Source organism: Festucalex cinctus, chromosome 1 (assembly GCF_051991245.1).
Source record: "Festucalex cinctus isolate MCC-2025b chromosome 1, RoL_Fcin_1.0, whole genome shotgun sequence".
In the NCBI taxonomy this organism is placed as follows: domain Eukaryota; kingdom Metazoa; phylum Chordata; class Actinopteri; order Syngnathiformes; family Syngnathidae; genus Festucalex; species Festucalex cinctus.
The window spans coordinates 64,188,969-64,208,328 of NC_135411.1; the positions used below are offsets into that span (position 1 = coordinate 64,188,969).

A 19,360-nucleotide genomic window follows, 5' to 3' on the forward strand; every position below is an offset into this window, starting at 1 on the left:
TGAGAAGAGGGCATTTTAGAAAGTTAACCATTTTACAGTGGTGATGAGTTTGTTTGTTTGTTTTTTTAATTAATATTTTGGTGTTACCTTAAGCCAGAAGATTGCATCACTTTCATGTCTTCGCAGTCTATAGTGTGGTTGTTGTATGATCTCAAAAGGACAAACTGTACTGCTTTTGTCTCTAAACGTTTATTTCCCTTTCAATAAACAGCATAAAAGTATATAACATCAACCAATATATAGATCAAATGTATACAACAAATTTACCAGGGATGTATTAAAATTAAAATAGTAAAACATCGCACTATATGAAGCAATGCCACTTAAGTCATTATCATGAAATGTTTTTCAGTGCTTAGCTCATATTTACAACATTCTTTTCTTTCGGGAATGTGCCCTAATGTACTATCAATTATGGGTTCCTTTATGGGATAATAAACATGCTTTTGTTGAAAGATGATTGAAGAGCACTAAGCACAAAGATTACATAAAAGGCTTGATAAATGATGTATTAAATCATTTTAGAAATGAGGTTGCTAGAAATTGGGAAAGTTGTCTCAGCCGGAAGATGCCATTCACGTCCACTGATCAGGCCTCTACGGTAGTTTTGAATTATGATGCACACTTCATTCCCTTTAGCTCATCTCTTTGCCTATATTTGATACACTGTTTTGCATTTGCCACAACACACGACCGTTACTTGGAGGAAACACTGGGGGTTTACTGCAGTGCTTCACAATCAAACATTTACAATCACAACCACATCTACTGGCTGCTGCAAAAACACAAATTTAACAGCACTTGATGAACAAATGTCAACTCAAATACAGTCCATGTTGTGTCTTGGAAATAATAACAGCAATAGTATGGGTTAACTCGGGATTGCTTTGAGGCTTTTCCATTTTCATGTTTTTTTTTTTGCACAGCATCTCTGTATCATAAAAAGCAAGAATTTCATTTCAGAAACAAGCACAGTCATCTTTATCCGCTTTCATGTCTTTGTCTATCTGTTATAGCTGACCTCCTGACTCAATGCTGCCTTTGAAAGTTGGGTCCAAGGCTGGCTTGATCTGGAATAAATGCAACAACCTTAATTGTGGGATTACAATCCAGTGCACACCACATCTGGGCTTCAGTGCAGTTTCAGTAATCTGTGTGGGCGTTGTCCTTCTGTCTGTCTCCCTGGCCCCACTAAAATCTCTCCTAAATCACATCTCTGGTGATTCACAAATATTATCAGGCCATCAGTTTCAGTCACGCCATGACACTGTTGATTTTTTTTTTTTTTTTCATATAAAACCAAGTGACAGACACACATGTTTCTAGAATAAAATAAATCAGAACTAATCCATACTTACAACATTTTATGTGGAACCATTTTCACGTTAACATAAAGCCATGATTCACTTGAAAAGAATCGGTCAGTGTGTTAATAATTGGAGCACATCTCCTCCTCTCAATATTTGGCAAGGTTTCAGAACAAGTTCAAATCAAGAATCAACATGACAAAAGCCAGCACAAGTCAGAAAATGTTGGCACTTTGCAACTCCAGCTCAATATACCTACCCGTCATCTAGCTTTAGATATGGGGCTTAAATAAAGTGCAGCATCAGGATGCTATATGTAGCCATATAGTAAATCAAACACAAATTGCCAAAACGTATTCGAGACTATTGACCTCTATGATGTTAATAGTAAAAGTCACAACTTGACCATCTAATAAACACTTAATAGAAATTCCCAGCTCTTTCCTACCTCTGGGCTGTCTGTCATGGCTTTTGAAATAAGGGCTACAAGAGTAAAACTCAAGAGGATGTGGTTCAAGTCTCAGAACTCATCATCAGAGCTGAGCAGCAGGGTCTTCTCATTGTCCCCTCTGGTGCTGAGGTTACTGTGGCTGCGAGAGAGAGCCGGGCCTCCACCTCGCTCCAGGGTGGATTGCTGAGTATACTGCTGATAAGCTGGTGAGAAGTTGTGGATGGCGTCTTGCACCATGTCCCCTGGATTCATGGTCTCCTTCAGGCTGCTGGAGATGCTCTTCATTGGTGCACAGCGTCCTGGAGGTGAGGGAAGGTAAAGTATCAATTTCACGATCACTGAGCAGCATAAAATGAGGTGAGGTATTAAAAGGGACATAAGATGAAATAATATGAATCTCCAATAGGACAGATTTAAGCGTCCAGTCTGAATGTAGATGACAAAACTATTTGCTAAGCAATATAATGACTGGCTGAAAATGTGCAAAACGGACATGCGACTTATGCCCGTTTCCATCTGTTCTTCTTTTACGAATATTAAGAGGGGACTCCACCGCTGTAGGTGGCGGTGGTGGTGGCACCATTGAGATGTGATCCCCACCAGTAATTTAAAAGAAGAACAGGAAGCGACTGTGCCGTGCAATTACGTCATATGAGTTTGCTTTTGTAATACTAAATCATCACATTTCTTTACCGTTTTCCATCTAAAATTGCATAAATATTCGCTTCTCGACGAAACAGAAGTCTTTCTGGAATGAATTAATTCCATCTGAAAGATTTCTGTTTCGTCGTACCCCGCCAAGCCTATCTTACTTTATCGTCCGCCATTACTTTGTGACTACAAACATACGTGTGGCGTAATATTTGGTCAAAACGTGCAATGTGTATCCCGTCTTGTGGCGTTTATTCGCAAAACCTGTTTCCATAGCCAAAATTTGCATTATCCTTTTTCCGATACGCTTTAAAATACACCCCCTCCAAGCGTAAAAACTTCTTTGCCAATTTTGAGCCCTTTTTCATTTTTTTTTTTTTTTTTTTTTTTTAAAGAGCTCAGAATTGTTCATTCGGTAGTCTTACCGATTCAACGTCTTGTCATCATTGCGCTTTTTTTTTTTTTTTTTTTTTTGTGTATGTGTGCGTGCGTTTGCGTGCGTGCGTGCGTTTGCGTGCGTGCGTTTGCGTGCGTGCGTGCGTGCGTTTGCGTGTGTGCGTTTGCGTGCGTTTGCGTGCGTGCGTGCAAATACGTATAAATTTATACTCATTCATTCACCTAAAACCTTATAAATATCCCATTACCCTTCGCCTTAACCAGGTACTTCAGAATCTTGCCAGAGTCGTGAGATTTAAATGGTCAGGAGACCAGAGAAAAGGTCAGAAAAAAAAGAAATAAAGAGAAAAGAAAGGTAAATCAAAGTGAAATCCAGCACCGACCAAACACTTCCTGCCTTCCCCATGATTACAAAATCAAAGTCTTACGCCAACCCCGGAAGCCTCTAAATTCCAGCAAATTTAGCGAGATCTCAAGAGCCCAGAGGAAAAACTAAAGAGAGGAAGGAGGGAAGGATCGATAAGGCAGAGTGAGATCCATAGAAGCCAGTACATCCAATCCATCAAAGTGAAGTCCAGCACCAACAAGACCCCTCCTGCGTGGTTACAAAACCAGAGTCTTATGCCAACCCCAGAAACCTCATACTTCTAATAAATTAAGATCTCAAGTGACCAGAGGAAAAACTAAAGAGAGGAAGGAGGGAAGGATAGATAAAGCAAAGTGAGAACCACAGACACCAGCACCAACTGATTCAAGGGGCTGTGGGAGGGAGAGGGTACTTCTGTTGAGTTTCAGTAGATGCTGGTGCGACGGATCTGGCATGCATAAGGACCACCACCAAAGAAAGAAGCCGTCAACCGCGGTCCAGCAAAGCGAGCACCCCCCCCCCCCCGGAATCCCCAGGCCGCGGCAGCACCAAGGCCACCCCCAAGCCACCCGAGCGGACACCGGTCGGCGAGCCGACCCAGACACCCGGAACACCCCCGCCCCAGCCCCGGCCCACACCCCCGAGCCCAAGGCCGCAGAACGAGGCCCAGCGGGCCCCCACAGCGCCCCACCGGTCCCCAGCCCCCATCCCCCCACGACCCCCCCGCACCCCACCCAAACCCGCCATCCACCACGACCCAGGCCCCACCACCCCCGACCCCCAAACCCCCGAACACACCCCGACCCCCAGCACCCAACCCCCCACCCACCCATACCTCCACCCCCCCCCAAACAAGCCGCCCCCCCCCCCCGACGGCCGCCACCCCCCGCGAGAACCCCCCCCCCCCCCCCGGAAACCGGCACCGGGCAGCAGCGCAGAGAGGGAAGGTGTGCCCACCCCACCTCCAGCCGCGCGAGATTTGCACAGCGGCGGGAGGGGGGAAGCAGAGGAGGAAGCACCAGGGGAGAAGGCGGAACACCAGAACACCGAGCCCGGTGGGGAGAGGCCCCGGTCGTCACGCCAGAGTACTAGTGACACCTAACCCTGTTACTGAGTCCGCCAGCTCGCCGACTGGCGAGCTCTACCCTTACACCGTGAATGTGGCCCCACCCAGTGTATATACAAGTGTGTGCGTGTGGTGCATTAAAATTGGGAGCAGGTGAGTCGGAGCAGAGGGAAAAAATTTTCCCCTACTCCGACACACCCGTATCCCCCCCAAAAAAATGAATATGTATATGTGTGGTGCATTAAAAAAGGGAATGGAGGGACAAAGTGGAGGGGCAGGGACACAAATGGGGGGGACCACAGCGCTGCCAGGCACTGCAGTCCATCCCCTCTGATGGCTCCCCGCCCCAACTCACCCCTCCCCTTGGACGTGAGGTGCATTAAAATTGGAGGGGAGTTGAAGGGTGAAGACGGTGTTTCCACCCTTCCCCACCCCACCAAGAAATGTGTTGTGTGCCCTATGTGTATATTTACAAAGTGTATAGTGCAAGCTAGTGAAGTGAGTAAGAGGAGCGACCAGCGGGGCCTCACCCAACCCGGCGGGTGCAGGTGGCACGCCCGCCCCCCAGCACCCCCACCCCCACCCGCCCCCCACCTCATCCACCCGGCACCACAATGGGCGGACAGCCAGCGCAGCAGGGCTACCGGACAGCCCACCGGCCACCGGAGCCCGCCCGGGGCGCCAGGAGTTATACCGGAGTGGGGCAGGCCCCAAACCCTCGCCCGGCCCCCGGAGCCCGACGCCCGGGCCGGGGAGGGAGCCCCAGGCCCAGGGAGAGGGAGGGGCCGCAGGGCAGACAGGGAAGGGGGGGGGGGGGGGGGGGGGGGAGCGGGGAGAAGACGACAAGAAGGCGAAAGGGCGGCTGCAGGGCAGGAGGCGGGGGGGGGGGGGGGGGGGGGGGGGGAGGGCGACAAGGGAAAAGGGACCGGGAGGCAGAGGAGGATGGGCGGGAGGAGGCGAGGAGGGAGAGGCGACGGGGGGGAGGAAGGGGGAGGGGAGAGGGAACCACGGGGCACACCGGAGGCCCACCCACCCCGAACCGCGCCGCCGGGCACGGAGCAGCTGACCGCGCCGGGACGGCACCGCCCCGGGCACCAGGGGAAGCACCCCAACACCGCACCCCACAGGGGGCCCAGGGAGCGGCCAAGACGCAACCGCCACCGAGCAGACAACGGGGGGGGGGGGGGGGGGGGCAGAACCACCCCCGCCCGACCACAGGGGACGGCGTCAAGAAAATTGACTAATTAGCATGCAGTAACACCAAGTGTTGATGCTTAGTGCCCACTAGAAATAGATCTTAAGGAGTTAAGATCGGTGGGGGGAATACTTCGAAGACCTCCTCAATTCCACCGACACGTCTTCCTTTGAGGAAGCAGAAGCTGGGGACTGAGTTGGGCTCACCTATCTCTGGGGTCGAAGTCACTGAGATGGTTGGAAAGCTCCTCGGTGGCAGAGCTCGGTGGATGAGATCCGCCCGGAGTTCCTAAAGACTGGTTGTTGTGGGGCTGTCATGGTTGACACGCCTCTATAACATCGCGTGGACATCGGGGACAGTGCCTCTGGATTGGCAGACAGGCGTGGTGGTCACCCTTTTTAAGAATGGGGACCGGAGGGTGTGTTCCAACTGGTAAGGTCTATTCAGGGGTTCTGGAGAGGAGGGTCCGTCAGGAAATCGAATCTCGGATTCAGGAGGAGCAGTGTGGTTTTCGTCCTGGCCGTGGAACAGTGGACTAGCTCTACACCCTCAGCAGGATCCTCGAGGGTGCGTGGGAGTTTGAGTCTGGTCCGCATTGTCGGTAGTAAGTCGGATTCGTTTCCAGTGAGGGTTGGACTCCGCCAAGGTTGCCCTTTGTCACAGATTCTTTTCATAACATTTATGGACAGAATTTCTAGGCGCAGCCGAGGCGTTGAGGGGTTCCGGTTTGGTGGCCTCAGCATTGCATCTCTGCTTTTTGCAGATGATGTGGTGCTGTTGGCTTCATCAAGCCGGGATCTCAAACTCTCAGTGGAGCGGTTCGCAGCCGAGTGTGAAGCGGTTGGGATGAAGATCAGCACCTCCAAATCCGAGATCATGGTCCTCAGTCGGAAAAGGGTGGCATGTATTCTTCGGGTCGGGCATGAGATCCTGCCCCAAGTGGAGGAGTTCAAGTATCTTGGTGTCTTGTTCATGAGTAAGAGCAAGATGGAGCGAGAGATCGACAGGCGGATCGGTGCAGCGTCTGCAGTGATGCGGTGATCTGTATCGGTCCGTCGTGGTGAAGAAAGAACTGAGCCAAAAGGCAAAGCTCTCGATTTACTGGTCGATCTACGTTTCAACCCTCACCTATGGTCACGAGCTGTGGGTCGTGACCGAAAGAACGAGATCCTGGATACAAGCGGCTGAAATGAGTTTCCTCCACAGGGTCTCTGGGCTCTCCCTTAGAGATAGGGTGAGAAGCTCGGTCATCCGGGAGGGACTTAGAGTCAAGCCGCTGCTCCTCCGCGTTGAGAGGAGCCAGCTGAGGTGGCTCGGGCATCTGGTTCGGATGCCTCCTGGACGCCTCCCCAGGGAAGTGTTCCGGGTATGTCCCACCGGGGGCAGGCCCCGGGGACGACCCAGGACACCTTGGAGAGACTATGTCTCTCGGCTGGCCTGGGAATGCCTTGGGATCCCGCCGGTGGAGCTGGTTGAAGTGGCTGGGGAGTGGGAGGTCTGGGTTTGCCTCCTAAAGCTGCTGCCCCCGCAACCCGAACTCGGATAAGCGGTAGAAGATGGATGGCTGGATCTGTGTCCTGCCTAACACCAATTTGCAACTCAAAACAACAATAATCAAACATAAAAACATGGTACACGTCGCGTATTTCATTCGCTTTTGATTTTATTCAGTTCAATTCTTAAAGACCATTTGCAACATATTTGACACTGTCAGGTGTATTGCTCTTCAAATTTCTAATGAACTACACCATGTGGCCTGTTGGGGGATGTTTTTATATAAATTAAGGTCCTGGGTTTTTACTAGTTGTCACGCTTTCTGGATGGGAATACACGTTAAAGGGACACTTTACTTATTGATCCATTTTTAGCAGCAAAAAGTTGCTACTTTTTCAATAATTAATTTGGTGACGTGATTATTTTTTTATGTACATTTAATAACTTTTAAACCATTGTTAAAATGAATCGAACGCCGGCATGTTTGTTACACGTGACTAAATAACCCGGATGTTTACGTCACTAGTGTGTAAACGCTACACTATGGAAGCACTATGCAACGCAGCCGTGCATCTCGCGTCAAACCCGGAAGGATTAAACCTTATCGCTTCGAGCCAACACGACAAAATAACACTACCGAAGGAAAGTCTGCCTTGGATGTGAAAGTTGTGGCGCCAGATGGTCTTTTCGGGCACAAAATAAACTTTGACGAACGAGTGAATCAGGCGGGGGGTGAGTGGTGCTCGTGCGGGAGCTGCAGGAATGGACAATCCGCTAATGAATGTGTGCTGTCTGGAAATGAAAGAACTCGAGGATCGGTTCCTTGCGGACAATCTCAACTGCATCCTGGAACATCAGACATTCAACATGGCAATACTAAATAGACATTCTCAGGATAGCTTTGGTTGCGATGAAAGATGTGAAGAAGAAAAGTCTTGGAGGAGCAAATATCCAACAGGTAAAGTGACACACAGTACGAGCAATGCAAAACGTGTGGAACTGACGAAATATTTCAGGAAAAAGAAAAAATAGTAAAATTAAATGTATCGTCGTTACAGCACCCAACCTCCCCTAGCTGTTTTTTTTTTTTTTTGCGGAGCGTCCCACTGCGGTCAGGCCAGCCGCCACTCGAAAAGACGAAGTCAAGCCAGCCGCCCCAACGATTGTTAATACTGTGCATTACGGTAACGTGCCGACGTGCCCCTGCGTTGGCCACCTTCAAATGAATTATGAAATAAAACAGTCCGTGCAGTATAATAACCAATGCCCCCCCACCCCCGAAACATGCCTACCTTTCGCTTTAAATTTGCTTCGCTTCTCCGAGATCTTTCAGTGGCCGTAGTAAGACCTCGATTTGTGTCGGCTGTTGTGAGAGTGAAGGCTCCGTGTTGCTAGCAGTTGCGGCTCCTCCATCGGCTTGATTATTTCCCACGTCTGGTTCTTTAAAGATACTCGGTACTGCGTTGGGCTTTAGTATTAGGCGTGTGGCGTACCCCATCTCAAATTGTAACATATATTCGAAGTCCTCATGCCTGAAATGTTCGCTGCGCGCACGCCTGGTTGTCCTTCGGGAGGTTGACAGCACTTAGCAAACAAACCATTGTCTACTCAAGTAGCTTTTTTTTTTTTTTTTTTTTTTTTTGGGGGGGGGGGGGGGGGGGGGGGTCTCGCGGGTTTTTCCTTGCCGACGCCTTGCAAAATTTTGCAATACAGTAAGGCATAACTGACGTTTGTGTCTTCCTCGTTGTTATGTCTGCGTGAACTACTGTTCCCCAAGCGAGTATACACACTAGTGACGTCACCACTTAAGGGGCGTTGCAACACGGAAGTACTTCTATGTTGAAAAAAGTTAAATAAATCAATATAGGAGTGTATTCTTCAGCTCTTATGCATGTTTCGTAGCTATACTAACTATTTACTGCCAATCAAGCCATACATGTAAAATTAAAGGAGCCTTCCTTTAATGCTAACTATCCAAGAACTATTTAACAAGTGTACAATGGACAATGAAACTAAGAAGTAAACCACAATTTAAATTTTAAAAAAAAGAAAAAAGAAACTAAACTAATGTCAATTCAAAATTAGATAACACACTTCAACCATTGTGAAACAAAAAAAATAAAAATAAATAAAATCTCAAAGCAAAACACTTTGACGATGACGAACATAAACAGTGGTAATAAAGGGTTTAAGGTCACACCTACCATACTGTCCATAGATTGGAAATGAGCCTTTAAATGCAGCAAGGAAGAAAAAGGACAAAGGGAAATATTAAATTCAGAAAAGGACAGACCGAAGAGGAAAACAGAGCAAAGAAAAAAAAAAAAAAGTAAAGTAGACTCACAGTAGAAGGAATGATCAACTTTTTACATACAAAAATAACCTACCATACGAATCGAGTCGTTTGTCCATGTAGACCTTGTAAGTAAAGGCATGGCGCAGCGCAACGGCAGCGAAGAACATCTCAATGCAGATGATAAAGTTCTGGTAACCAGCAGCAACAGTTCCCTCACCCACAGAAAAGTCAGCAGAGTTTATTTGAGGAATGGCACCACACTTCTCAAGGATGGCCAGCAGCATTCCTGAATTGAACATAGAAAGGAAAGACACACATTTAGCTGTTGATTGAATGGGACAAAGAGTCAAATGCAAAATTAGAAAACTTGCAAGGAGCTGCCGTCTCACGCCCGGACACTCAAAGACTGAAACGAACTGGGTAAACTCAAATAGGCCACGCCCCTTTGGGCATTCATTTCAATTCATTTTAATGGGGAAAACTGATTTGACATGTGAGTAAACTACTACTGTACAGTACATAATCCATTAACAACTGCAGTACCGTGATGTGAAGCAAGTCATGACGAATATGCTGGTTCAGTTGTGGTCTTCATACCTTGCCAAAAGGACAGGAAGATGACAGACTTGACCATGAAGAACTTGAGCACGGGGCTGTAGGGGACAAGGAGCTCTCTTGTGGCAAAGTAGAAGAGGAAGAGCGCATACAGCGACAGGCTGACTGAGATGTTGTAGATGATGGTCACGTACAAGTAGCCACTTGCCACACTGCAAGAAAAGCAAACGTACATGAATCCTCGACTTGCATAGAATAAAGCTCATAAAAGGAGACAAATTATTTCCCTCTACCCACTTTACATAACATCACTAATCAATCACAGAGTTCCAATACAAAACACATTCATCCTGAGATATGAGGTGCATTTCCATTACCCTTTTTCGCAAAAATAAAAGCGATATTGTACTATTTCGATAAAGTACAATTTCGAATTGTCGGTGTTTCCATTGAAGAGAGTTTCGCTTCTGAGGCGCAATTCTCGGATTGTCCCGTCTCGCGAGACCTCGCTGCTCTGTAGGAGGTGCTCATGATGTTTACGGTAGACGGACGCCCGGTGTAGTTATATTACTTTAAAAATACTCACCCGTCATCGGGCGGTTTCGGGCATTTAGTGTTGGTGTTGTTGTGTGTGCCCCTCGGCAGTCGGCATTGCAAGGAGTTCTGACACGAAAGCGAGTGGTCGCGTACTCCCTACTTCCTGTAATCCTGAAATGTTCCCATGCAGAAGCTGGGTAAAAGGCGGGTTACAAATTGTTAAAAGTTTATGATGTTTTCTGCTAAATTAACCAGACATGGCAGGACAGGATTTCAAGCTCTCCTCTCCTTCAACTTTTCGAAGGAGTCTCGCTCGATTACACCTCTCTCTCTTTTATGCTCATGACGTGCAGTAGCTGATACAAATCACTTCAGCATGTAAAACTAAAATACAAACCCGAAATTAATAATTCTCAAAACAAATAGTAATTGTAAGTTTAATAAAAATAATCATAAACAACGTGTTACATTCCTTTCCTCCGTGACCGGGCGGGTGTCACATGACTACTAATGCGCAAAAAGTGTTTCCATTACCCTTTTGCGAAATACTTCTTTTTCGATACGTCTGAAAAACCACCTCATGAGAGCGCAAAAACTTTTTTGCGATATTTGAGAGTTTTTTCGCAAATCCAGTGTTTCCATTACCAGCTTACTTTTGCGAAACATGCCTTTTGCGCAAAACTGAGGGTAATGGAAACACACCTATGGACATATTGACTTTATAAAGTGATTACGTGGTGTGTTTTTAAATTGTTTTTGCACAAAAATATTTGAGAAAAAATAAATACACTGCATTTAAACATTGTGAAGACATAAGGAATATAGAAGAAAATTCAACTAGCGTGACAAAAAAACAACAACTGTATCATCAGCAATGATAGCTGTGAATGACTATTGGTAAAGTGTTGTGGAAACATACTTGAAATCACCATCTTTGTATTTTCCAAAGGCCTGAAGAATGACAGTGATGACTGCCATTAGTGGTTTGACCACACAGAACTGCAGAGTGGCCTGCGGGAAGTAAGAAAGTCAGCATAAAGTCTATAATAATTCGGAAGACGGGGCATGTATAGCAGTTTTTTTGTGTACTGTATACAGTAACAAAGTAAACACATACACTTAAGTTGCATGTGATTAGATGATAATGCATTTGTACCTGTTTGCAGAACCTGAGGAAGCCAATGGAGTAGGTCTTACCCCACAGACAACATGTCCCATACATACAGCTTGACCTGAAGTGCAGGGTCGCAGAGGTCAACCATTGGTGCACACTTATGCAGACTAAAGTGCTCATTAGTAACGACAACCAAGACTTACTCAATTGGTTTTCCTCGGATTTCAGCCATGATAGCACTTTCGCCTCCCAGATATTCATAACACAGACTGAGGAAATTGTAGATGACGAAGGCTGTTGAGAGCACAGAAAAATGTGCTACTTTACAAGCAGTAATGATTGTTATTTCAGTATTCATACTTTCAATGAGAGCGAGATTTTTCTCTTATAATAAATGACGGAAAATACTCCTAAAGCACTATATCCACAAGGTTATCCATAATTATGAGAACTGCTAACATGCAACTAAACTAGGACCAATACATGACATTACCATCCATTAGCCAATTTTGATCAAACTCTTATCAGCTTTTGCACTCAGCCAAATCAGATTGGTGCTCTTTATTTAAAAACAACCCAACCTCTGTCCAAACAGACTGCAAATGAAACAAATCGGTTTTTACACCAGGACAAACATAGTTGTGAAAATTTCATGTGGTTGCTAGGAAACAGATTCGCCCTTTCCTGTAATCTTCAACAGGCCGCAGACATGATAACAACGAATGAAGCCTCTGCAAATGGACCGTACCAACACCATTTATCACGGCGATATCACAATTTATACTTTCTCAGATGGACAATATTCACTCATCTCTGTGGTGGCTATCGGTGACTATGACGTCATATTATCCAGTCCGATAGCGGAATAAGATTGTTTTGATCAGGTCAAGGTACAATTCTCTGTCCACTCACCTTCGTAGCAGTCTCTAACTGTGTCAAAGTACACATAGTACTCCTCATTGGTAAAGAATAGAAGGCTGAGCCAGGAGTCAAAGGCATAGATAGGGACAATGAAGAGAATCCTCACTATATGCCTCTGCTCATTTGGGGAGCTGTAGTAACGTAGGTGCATGTAGATCTGCAGGGAAAAAGGCGTAAACATTACTAGACTCCATAATGAGAGCCATTTCAGACATCAAAATGAGCAATTTATGCAATGGTAATTGTTGAGTGTTATTCTGGGTATGTTTGCATGTACAGTCACACACTTTGTAATTGTATCCAAGATAACTTTAATAGACTCTAGAAATAAATAGCACAAAGTAAAACTTAAAGCCTATATCGCACTGAGCAGTGCAGGCTTGGGAGGGTCCGTCCACGTAGCAAGTGTTACCTCCCAAGCTTGTGTCGCTCAGTGAGTTACGCGCTTAAGGTTTGAGTCATGCGGTTATACAGAAATGTTTGAAAGGTCTTTGTTTGTGAAAATCATACTTGCGATTGAACAAAGGTGAGTCGTTGAAAGCAAAATACGGAGCATTTATTCAATGAAAACAAAGTGTATATTGTTGTCCATGCTGACTATTCCTGCAGCATGTTACATATGTCACAAATCAGAGGTGGGCATTCTGACAATATTGATTTCGACAAATTAACCTTCTCAGTCTGTCAATGTCAGATGCCCGTTTCCTTGAAGCTCCACAGAGTACTTCCACTTCTTTCCTAGGGCTGCGGCCGAGCCAGTCTTCTTTACTTGAATTAAACTAGTAAATATACACTTACCAGGTATGCTTACTTCCTCACACACCATTCTCCAAGCCTTCTCTCTTACTCCATCCATCCATCCATTTTCTTGACCGCTTATTGACCGCTAAGGGTCGCAGAGGGTGCTGGCGCCTATCTCAGCTGGCTCTGGGCAGTAGGCGGGGGACACCCTGGACTGGTTGCCAGCCAATCGCAGGGCACACAGAGACGAACAACCATCCACACTCACACGCACACCTAGGGACAATTCTGAACGTCCAATTAACCTGCCATGCATGTCTTTGGAATGTGGGAGGAGACCGGAGTACCCGGAGAAGACCCACGCGGGCACGGGGAGAACATGCAAACTCCACCCAGTAAGGCCGGAGCCTGGACTCGAACCGGAGTCCTCAGAACTGGGAGGCGGACGTGCTAACCACTCGACCACCGTGCCGCCTTCTCTCTTACTCTGCCTTTCTAATTCTATTTCTATTATTGATCGATAGTTTCACTTTTGCGAGGTTAAATCATATTTGTATGAATGGTTCCATAATATACAATGTTCCTTCTGGCAATCTCCCTAGGTTGTTTTCATACATGCAAAGAATAATTTTACTGTTGCCAAAGGTAAAAAAAAAAAAAAAAAAAAAAAAATACTTAACTGATTATTGCGACAATCACTAATTTAAAAGCGGTTTTTAAGTACAGAAAAGATTTTCAAGCGCTATTTTGTGTTATTTTAAATTCATGTGGATATTTGGTAATCTTGCACGGCCCTAACACTACATCAAACCAGAAACAACAAAAGAATAAATAACAACATTCATTATCATTGACTATTCATGAGGCTGTAATTTGTGCAGACCTATAACAAAACAACAGTAAATATTTGCTTAAGCTGAATATTGGAGCCAATAGCCATGCTGATGTGAACGTTGTGTGTTGTGCATGTGCAAAGTGTGTGTGTGTGCATTTGTGGAAGGGGGGGATGTTTTAGCTAGCTGATACTTGTCTTTCATCACTTCTTTTCAAATTAGCTGACATCAGGAAGAACCTTTACGTCTATGCCATCAGTCTCGTTTTAAAACTGCACAATGTTGCACCTATCACCTTTCCTGGACTGTAAACAGACATACACCTTTGGTAAAAAAATAAAATAAAAATAAAAAATGCAGCTGACAATAGACCACGAAACAATATACTGCTTTTACAGGGTTGATAGCTAGAGGAACCTTCTACAGGCCTGTAGACACACACGTACTCAACATCACTCACCCTATGGGAGGCTTGCTGCCTGAGAGAAGGAAAACATTCAAACTCTCTATGAGCAGCATCAGTATCAGTTCAGTTCAGCTCAGTTAGCAATTGCAAAGATGATCCATCCAGCTGGCTTAAGGTAGATGTTACTTAACATTTATGCAACATGAGATGACTCATGAGATGAATATATACATTTTTTTTAATAGGTTTTCACAACTGCGATTGGCTGGCAACCAGTCCAGGGTGTACCCCGCCGACTGCCCAACGCCAGCTGAGATAGGCTCCAGTACCCCCCATGACCCTTGTGAGAAATAAGAGGTCAAGAAAATGGGTGGATGGATGGAGGTTTTCACAGTATGCACACACGTCTGAATTTAAAGTTGCATGCCTTAAGTGTGCTACCATGTTATTTATATAGCCCTTAATCACAAAAGAGTCTCAAAGGGCTTCACATGCCCACAGTTGACAAATATTAACGACATTTGAGAATGTCTTTACCTGGTGACATGTGATCAGGAGCGCCGTCCAAACGAAAAAACCTGATATGGTTTGGGCGGTAGAGGTCATGAGGAAAATGGGCTGCTCAGGGGTGACCACTGGGGCTTCAGGTACCCAGGAGGAGTTTGACCCCTGTGGGGGCATGGTGGCTGGAGCCATGGGTGCAAGGCCTGCTGGAGAGTCATTTGCCAGCCTCTTTGACAAAGGTATGTCCCGCCTCCAAAGCTGACTCATCTGTTTGAAGAAAGGAGGCATTTTAGGCAAGACATTCAAGGGTAGACTGAAGCGTGATGATGTTGTGATGATGTCATGGCATCTTCAAAAATACTTAAATGTGGCACTGCTATGATTTACAGTCATGTATTAACCAAAGTTATCGCGTTCACTTTTGTTTTTGATTTTATTATTTCAGCTACAGGACCTCTGCTTTTTTCCCAGTTTGTGTAGTGCTTTTCTTTTCCTGCAACTAAAAGACTCAGATTACATGATAGCTAAACATTACCATTTTGTTCACTCATTTCGACAAGTGCCTTTTTATGAGCAAAAAATAACAATACTTTTACTGTGACCAACAGAGACATATTACTGAAATCTCAACCCAAACACACACAGTACTAGATTAAATTTTTGGATAAAACATTCCCAACATTATATTCTTCAATTCACAATTTTTCCTTTGACTAGATGGTTCAGCAATAGTGTCCTTCCCACAGGACTTCAAAGAAAAAGGTCCGAGTCTGAGTCCTCGACAAACTTGCTTTTGTTTCTTATAAGAGATTAGAAATAGACGTGACATTTCATGACATGACATTGTTACAAAGAAAAATTGGAACACGGGAAAAAAAAACAACAACAACACAGTAACAGATGTCACTCCACCCTCAGTGATCCATGTCAGTGTTAATTGCGGAAATGCAATGAGCTAACGATTAGATTCTAATCAGTGACCGTGAAAACTACTTTCGCCCCTCCTCTCAGCATCAGCTAAGAAGGTTGGCATATAATGAGATTGAGAATGACTCACACCGTCTATGGAACACACATTGTCCTTGCATTGTCCTTGCTATTTCTCATAAGAAACTGTGTGCTGCATTGTGAACCAACTCGGGACATTCCATTCATTTATTTTTTACTACAATCATTAAAAAATCATCCACTAGTACAAATTAAATTGTAAATATAGTTAAATGATGTTGTAAAACTATTGTTTATTGTATACAGTATATATATTTTTATGACTTTGGTGACGGCTGCCTCGCTTGAAACCAGGAAATGGGCGTATGCAACGGAGCTGCTCCGTGATTTGTTTTTTCTTCGGTAGTTGCTTCTTTCCGGCGCACTGCTGTTGATATAGCGCCTCCATCGTGGCGCAACGCTGCAACTGCAGTTGAAATACATTGCTGCCGTGTTCAGTCAACACAGCTCGAGCACTGTGTTGAGCGATATTCGTTGTTCTGGCTGGAGGCGGCACAAAAGTTAGATGGAGGCGGCCGCCTCAGAATTTTGAACGGAAGCAAAACCATGACATTGAATGTAGTTAATTAGTTGGAATTCTGTGCTTGCGCTTGCAGGTATGGACTGACGTTTTGCAAAGTTTATACACTGTGAATACCAGACAAATAAAAAATACATGCCCCTTCAGCAAATATCCGTGACAGAAGATATGCCTGAAAGACTTCATTGACCAAGGGTGTGTGGGTGGAGTGGATGTCGGGGGCAACTGTCCCATTGTACCCGCGCTCTTCAAACCCCGTTTCAACCATACCACAAGTTGGCACAAACATTAGTGCATGACTGATTTATTCATCCATCCATCCATCATCTACCACTTATCCGGGGTCAGGTCACAGGGGCGGCAGCTTTAGCAGCCCAGACTTCCCTCTCCCCAGCTACTTAACCAGCTCCTTCGGCGGGATCCCAAGGTGTCCCCAGACCAGCCGGGAGACATAGTCACTCCAACATGTCCTGAGCCTCCCGCCAGTGGGACATGCCCGGAACACCTCACCAGGGAGGCGTCCAGGTCGGCATCCAAACCAGATGCCCGAGCTACCTCAACTGGTTCCTCTGAACGGGAAGGAGTAGCGGCTCGACTCTGAATCAATCCTAGATGACTAAGCTTCTCACCCTCTCTGAGGGAGACACTAGGGGTGTGAATTGCCTAGTACCTGACGATTCGATCCGTATCACGATTCATAGGTCACGATTCGATTCGATACCGATTAATCCCGATATGAATTTACAAGTAGATTGTTGCGATTTTTTTAAACTCAAATTTAGAAAATACCGTTCAGTAAACTTATACATGTACACTGTAAGATTTGTATGAAAATGTATTATTTATTTATCTGAAACTTCAGTCTTAGAACTGTGAGCCACTGTATTTAACAAACAGGTTGTAACATTTTTCATGTTTGAACAGCATTGAAATAAAATATTAAGGCTTAATGTTCCATTAATATAACATTCCTCCATGCTTAAGGTGTGAAAGTTAGACGTTTTGTTGAATGTTTTTCCATTAAAAATGGATGTTAAAAAATCGATTCGCCTGCCTATTGAATCGATTCGAGAATTGCGTGCTGTAGTATCGTGATATATTGCCGAATCGATTTTTTTTAACACCCCTACCGGACACCCTGCGGAGGAAACTCATTTCGTCTGCTTGTATCCGGGATCTTGTTCTTTCAGTCACCCACAAGTCGTGATCATAGGTGAGGGGAGGAACGTAGATTGACCGGTAAAATCGAGACCTTCGGCTTTCGGCCCAGCTACATCTTCACCACAGCGGACCAACAAAGCGTCTGCATCACTGCAGACGCCGCACCGATCCGCCTGTCAATCTCCCGCTCCATCCTACCCTTAATCGTGAGCAAGAACCCATCCATCCATCCATTTTCTTGACCGCTTATTCCTCACAAGGGTCGCGGGGGCTGCTGGCGCCTATCTCAGCTGGCTCTGGGCAGTAGGCGGGGGACACCCTGGACTGGTTGCCAACCAATCGCAGGGCACACAGAGACGAACAACCATCCACACTCACACGCACACCTAGGGACAATTCGGAGCGCCCAATTAACCTGCCATGCATGTCTTTGGAATGTGGGAGGAGACCGGAGTACCCGGAGAAGACCCACGCGGGCACGGGGAGAACATGCAAACTCCACCCAGGAAGGTCCGAGCCTGGACTCGAACCGGAGACCTCAGAACTGGGAAGCGGACGTGCTAACCACTCGGCTACCGTGCCGCCGAGCAAGAACCCAAGATACTTGAACTCTTCCACTAGGGGCAGGATCACATCCGACCCCGAGAGGGCATAGATTGGGAAGTGCTGATTCTCATCCCAACTGCTTCACACACGGCTGCAAACCGCTCCAGCGAGAGTTGGAGATCATGGCTTGAAGAAGCCAACAGCACCACATCATTTGCAAACAGCAGACATGCAATGCTGAATCCACCAAACTGGACCACCTCAGTGCCTCGGCTGCTGGTAGAAATTCTGTCCATAAAAGTTATAAACAGAATCAGGACGTTCAAAACTGATTCTGAATTTTGACTGATTTATTGATACATAAAATAAACAATTTGAAAGTTAAGATGGTTTTAGAATTATTGAAAATATAACAAAGATTGAGAGGACAAAAATGTAAGGTTCAGTGTGACGATTAGAAAGTAAATTGTTGCCATAATTGGGCTCAATGTCGTGCTTTGACCGGAAAATGCACAATTCATTACATATTGCGAGGCTGAAATACTCAACTAATCAATAGTCTTTGTGACAGGTCAACATATGTCTGCATGCGAGAAGGGCTGCCTCTCTCATCTGCTGACTCCAACTGTGTTCAAAGGAACTGACGATAAACACTTTCTCAGAAGTGTCCACGGCTCGAGTAAAAAACACTGAGTTATTTAAATAGCTAATAACGTTTAAATACGTTTAGTCGTTTACATATACATTTGTAGCATGTTGACAAACGTACGGTACAGTACTTACCTCCTCTACTGTTGTAAAGTCAGCGGAACCGCTCTGTATCCAAACATCAATTTAGCTCATCTCGAATCGGTTACGCACTTTTCCAGGACAACCAGCTAAACGGTGGCATTCCGACGACCTGCGAAATTACGAATATTAACTTTGCACTGCGGCTCTAACACAAACACATTTGTTTCTAGCAAATGTGGGAATAGCTGGGAGGGGGCTAAGGCGAGAGGTGCTAGCTTGCGTTAGCTTGCCTTTCAAGTCCAGCGTTTAGCTTGTTGTTCTATATAAATTCAGGTAGGAAAAAGGGCCACGAGGTTTTGACTAGCCCTAAATTGAGGATAAACACCAACATATAACAACTGCTATCTTGTAATTTCCAGTAGAAGACCAATACGCCAGTTCCGTTAGTCCTTCACATCACCACTAGTGGCTGCCAACTAAACATACATCAGATATTTACACTTTGCACATGCGCAGTCTGTTTTTTTTGCACGTATTTTTTTTTTCATTTTGTCAATTT

The 19,360-nt window shown here is 45.4% G+C and overlaps 1 protein-coding gene across 2 annotated transcripts; it reads right to left on the reverse strand.

The window, feature by feature from the left end:
* Positions 1 to 170: 170 nt before the first annotated feature.
* LOC144004605 (transmembrane protein 184B-like) lies at positions 171 to 19,281 on the reverse strand. 2 transcript variants are annotated; one of them, XM_077501931.1, is made up of 11 exons: positions 19,092 to 19,281; positions 18,853 to 18,970; positions 14,868 to 15,101; positions 12,342 to 12,507; positions 11,633 to 11,723; positions 11,472 to 11,547; positions 11,235 to 11,326; positions 9,821 to 9,990; positions 9,315 to 9,509; positions 9,132 to 9,158; positions 171 to 2,057 (listed from the first exon to the last, which is right to left on the reverse strand). In XM_077501931.1, exons 3-11 carry the CDS (start codon positions 15,099 to 15,101, stop codon positions 1,828 to 1,830), a joined length of 1,281 nt encoding a protein of 426 aa, XP_077358057.1. In that variant the 5' UTR covers positions 18,853 to 18,970; positions 19,092 to 19,281; the 3' UTR covers positions 171 to 1,827. The 2 variants fall into 2 exon arrangements, with proteins under 2 accessions (XP_077358057.1, XP_077358066.1); XM_077501940.1 differs by lacking the exon at positions 9,132 to 9,158.
* Between the last annotated feature and the right edge of the window lie 79 nt (positions 19,282 to 19,360).

Excerpts from the sequence above, each read along its gene's own strand:
- LOC144004605 (XM_077501931.1), bottom strand. The coding sequence starts at position 15,101 with ATGAGTCAGCTTTGGAGGCGGGACATACCTTTGTCAAAGAGGCTGGCA. Across the intron at positions 11,724-12,341 it reads AGTTAGAGACTGCTACGAAG|CCTTCGTCATCTACAATTTC; the intron begins GTGAGTGGACAG and ends TGCTCTCAACAG. Across the intron at positions 11,548-11,632 it reads ATCCGAGGAAAACCAATTGA|GTCAAGCTGTATGTATGGGA; the intron begins GTAAGTCTTGGT and ends CCTGCACTTCAG.